This window comes from Bos taurus, chromosome 10 (genome assembly GCF_002263795.3).
Source record: "Bos taurus isolate L1 Dominette 01449 registration number 42190680 breed Hereford chromosome 10, ARS-UCD2.0, whole genome shotgun sequence".
Classification (NCBI taxonomy): Eukaryota; Metazoa; Chordata; class Mammalia; order Artiodactyla; family Bovidae; genus Bos; species Bos taurus.
Window position 1 is genome coordinate 25,392,330 of NC_037337.1, and position 4,313 is coordinate 25,396,642.

The following is a 4,313-nucleotide window of genomic DNA, read 5'->3' on the forward strand; positions in this document are numbered from 1 at the left end:
ACTGATGCTGAAGCTGAAACTCCAATACTTTGGCCACCTGCTGCGAAGAGCTGACCCATTTGAAAAGACCCTGATGCTGGGAAAGATTGAAGGCAGGAGAAGGGAACAACAGAGGATGAGATGGTTGGATGGCATCACCGACTCAATGGACATGGGTTTGGGTAGACTCCAGCAGTTGGTGATGGACAGGGAGGCCTGGCGTGCTGCAGTTCATGGGATCGCAAAAAGTCAGACACGACTGAATGACTGAACTGAACTGAACTGAAAAGCAGAGAATGGGCTTCTCAGGTGGCGCTAGTGGTAAAGAACTCACCTGCCAATGCAGGAGACATAAGAGACACAGGTTTGATCCCTGTGTCAGGAAGATCCCCTGGAGAAGGGCATGGCAACCCTCTCCAGTATTCTTGCCTGGAGAATCCCATGGACAGAAGAGCCTGACAGGGTACGGTCCTAAGGGTCGCAAAGAGTCAACTCAACTGAAGCAACTTAGCACGCACCCAAAAGTAGAGAATAGTGGTTAAAGCCGCAAGATCCGGGCTCCTGAATCTGAGATTCTCACATCAAACTTGGATGAGCAATAGAATTTCCAGAGAGACATTTATAGAAAATACAGACTTCTGGGTCCCATCCCGGCAAACTATGATTCCGTTACTCTGGAATGCAGGGGAGAAAAAAATCTATTCTTTTTAACAAAACTCCAGAGACTCCTGGTAAAAAAAAAAAAAAAAAATGAAAATCACAGATCTGTCCTAGGACTTTAGTCTCTAAAGTAGGAAGGAAAGATCTGGGTAAAAAGACAAAGATAATTTAACAAAGATATGGGAAGAATATATTACAACTTATACGGTATGTTTTTTAAGTGTAAAAATTTGGAATAAGATTGAGTTTTACTAATATTTCATATACTAATTGACACTGGCATCCACACTTAGTGTATATATCAAATTGTAATAAGTAAAATATCCTGAGAGAAGGATTAAGGTTTCAAGCTCAGGGCTTTTGGTAGTAGCTATTCACTCATTTGTTCCCTTTCAGCTAATTATACTATCAAATGTTAACTAAAGTACACTTTACAAAATGTGTGTGTAACTCCATGGACTATAGGCCTCCAGGCTCCTCTGTCGATGGAAATTTCCAGATAAGAATACTGGAGCAGGTTATTATTTCCTACTCCAAGGGATCTTCCTGACCCAGGGATTGAACCCACGTCTCCTGCAATGGCAGGCAGATTCTTTACCACTGAGCCAATTGTGTCTTAAAAAAATTCCCACAAACAGAGTGAAGTTGGCAGATAATATTTAAAGTGCAGAAAGCAAGAAGAAAATAGCAGAGTAGACATGACTCTTCCTCTCTGCTATTTTCTTCTTGCTTTCTGCATTTTCATTTTACATATTATCAGCCAGCTTCATTCTCTTTGTGGGAATTATTTTTAAGACACAGGTGGTGCAGTGGTAAAGAATCAGCCATTTTACAATGGAAAGCAAAAATACTCCAGGCATATTTCAAAAAGAAAGAGATCAAAAGTGTTTCAGTTATCCAAAAGAAAATTTTAAACATGAATTCACAGAACCATTATTGAAACACTCCATAAAAACTTATTTCCCTGTGTACTTTTAGTATATATGGTGCTGTGCTGTGCTGTGCTTATTTACTCAGTCATGTCCAACTCTTTGCGACCCCATGGACTGTAACCCTCCAGGCACCTCTGTCCATGAGGATTCTCCAGGCAAGAATACTGGTGTTCTGCTCCAGGGAATCTTACCAACCCAGGGACTGAACCCAGGTCTCTTGCATTGCAGGCAGATTTTTGCCATCTGAGCCACCAGGGAAGCCCAAGAATACTGGAGTGGGTACCCTAACGCTTCTTCAGGGAATTTTTCTGACCCAGGAATCTAACAGGGGTCTCCTGCATTGCAGGCTCATTACAAGCTGGGCTACAAGGGAAGCCCATTGTATATAGTGTTTGGACTCAAATGTTTTTCCTGATAGTGCAAATGGAAAAGCTTGGGGGAAGGCTGAATTGGGAGTAGGAGGGGAAGCAATTATTGTTCGTCTTTCTTCCACACCTGCAAATGCTGTGACCTCTCCTTGTTTCTGTTCAGCTCTTCATGGATGCCCTGCTTCTGTGTACCTCAGAGCACAATAGTAAACCCCTGCATCTGCCGTCTGCACCTGGAGGATGAGCAGTGATGAAGAGAACCTCTCATATGTCATGTTGTAGCGTCCCTGTTGAGAAGGCTTTGAGCCCTTAATGAGGAGTCTTGGTGCAAATCCTGGGAAGTGAAAGTACCAGAGGAAGTCATAAACATTGGATATAGAGTGATTACAGGAAATTTCTGCCACAGCTCCCTCCAAAGAGACCACAGTGGGAGACTGAAATACTTGCTCCTTGCTCTCTGCAACTATAGGAAACAAACAAACAAAAAAAGAAGGTTGTGACTTTGAAATTGAAAACAAATTTTAAAACAAAGGCATATATTTTTCCAAGACCAGATGCTGAAAAGGTTTACTCACCCTTCCAGAGAGAGCTGAGGAGGACACCCAGCCACACTGCTTCCAGAGTGCTCTGCAAAGCCATGGCCAAAATGCAGCTGGTCTCAGGCCAGTTGCCTCAAGTGTAACACTCACAGGAAGCTGATTATAGGCTGCCTGTTTTGCATTTTCTTCTGTGTCATGACATCATCAGTCAGAATCTGTGAACCAAGAAGAATCACTACAATTCTGAGGCTACTTAATAACTTCATCTGTACTTTGTTCTAAGTAGGGAGTCTTAAAAAAGGAGATGCCCTGGAGGAGGAAATGGCAACCCACTCCAGTATTCTTGCCTGGAAAATCCCATGTACAGAGGAGCCTGGCAGGCTACAAGTCCATGGGGTCACAAAGAGTCAGACAAGACTTAGCAACTGAGCACACACACATCCTCTCAGAGGTCACCACAGCTGTGCATTTAAGAAGGCATTAATCATTTAAGAAGCTTGCTTCCCTCATTAACGGTGCCAGAAAGAGTCTCCAATGATGGGAGGAGACTGATTCCTCATTGGAACTAAAGTGATAGGTTCACACAAAAAAGTACGCTGAACTTATCATATGTAATATAATGCTATGCTAATATATTCAAAATAATGATCATGAAATCTTAGTGCCCGTGGTAGATGAGCAATGCATATTTTTAAGGCACAAAAATTACAATATAAATTACAATATTAATCAAAGTTTGACTCTTTGCATCCAAGGTGATCTCTGGAATAAGTATGGAAGGAAAATCTCACTTACATTTTCCTGTAACCAAAAGAAACTGGGTCTACAAAGACCCAAAATTGCATCTGGAGATGACCTTTTTTGGATAGTGAAAGTGAAAGTCACTTAGTCGTGTCCAACTCTTTGTGATCCCATGAACTATACAATCCGTGTAATTCTCCAGGCAAGAATACTGGAGTAGGTAGCCGTTCCCTTCTCCAGGGGATCTTCCCAACCCAGGGATCGAACCCAGCTTTCCCACATTGCAGGCTTTTGGATATTACCTATCTTCATTTTATAGCCTGAGACTGTCCTATCTGTTACTAATGAGGGCTTAGTAGTTCTAGCTGAGGGTTTTATACAGATTTTAATGGGATTTTATTTGAAAAAGAAGAGAACAGAAGATCTGTGGCCATTCAAGTTTCGTACAGTAGCATTTATCGGAGAAGGCAATGGCACCCCACTCCAGAACTTTTGCCTAGAAAATCCCATGGAGGAGGAGCCTGGTAGGCTGCAGTCCATGGGGTCGCTAGAGTCGGACACGACTGAGCGACTTCACTTTCACTTTTCACTTTAATGCATTGGAGAAGGAAATGGCAACCCACTCCAGTGTTCTTGCCTGGAGAATCCCAGGGACGGGGAAGCCTGGTGGGCTACCGTTTATGGGGTCGCACAGAGTCGGACACTACTGAAGTGACTTAGCAGCAGTAGCAGCATTTATATGTACACCAGCGCCGCCTAGTGGACTCCATGGGAACTGATGGAAGGTCATGTCCCACGCAATCTCTGAGACGGTCTTCATAGCTTCTCACAACCTGAAGAGGTGTTTTTGCCCTTTGCTTTTCTTCAAATTCCTCTTCTTTATTCAATATCCATAAGGATATGAAGACTATAGAGAGGAAATAATCACCTTCTTAGAAAGCCTTCTGGTTAACAAAAGATCTTCCTCATTCAGGAGAGTCGTTATTTAAAATACACTTCCATAGAGTGGAATGTTTCCTTTCCTCATCCTAAAACGGTTGTTTTATTCATTTCCTTTTCTATCTTTTTTTAATAGTCTCCCAGATCAGGAAAAA

General features: G+C 42.5%; 1 gene segment (V, D, J or C); it reads right to left on the reverse strand.

Annotated features, from left to right (window-relative positions):
* Positions 1-1,884: 1,884 nt before the first annotated feature.
* On the reverse strand, positions 1,885-3,081 carry LOC100296123 (T cell receptor alpha variable 2-like). The segment is given in 2 exon segments: positions 1,885-2,402; positions 2,515-3,081. Coding segments are annotated over 2 exon segments (360 nt in total).
* Between the last annotated feature and the right edge of the window lie 1,232 nt (positions 3,082-4,313).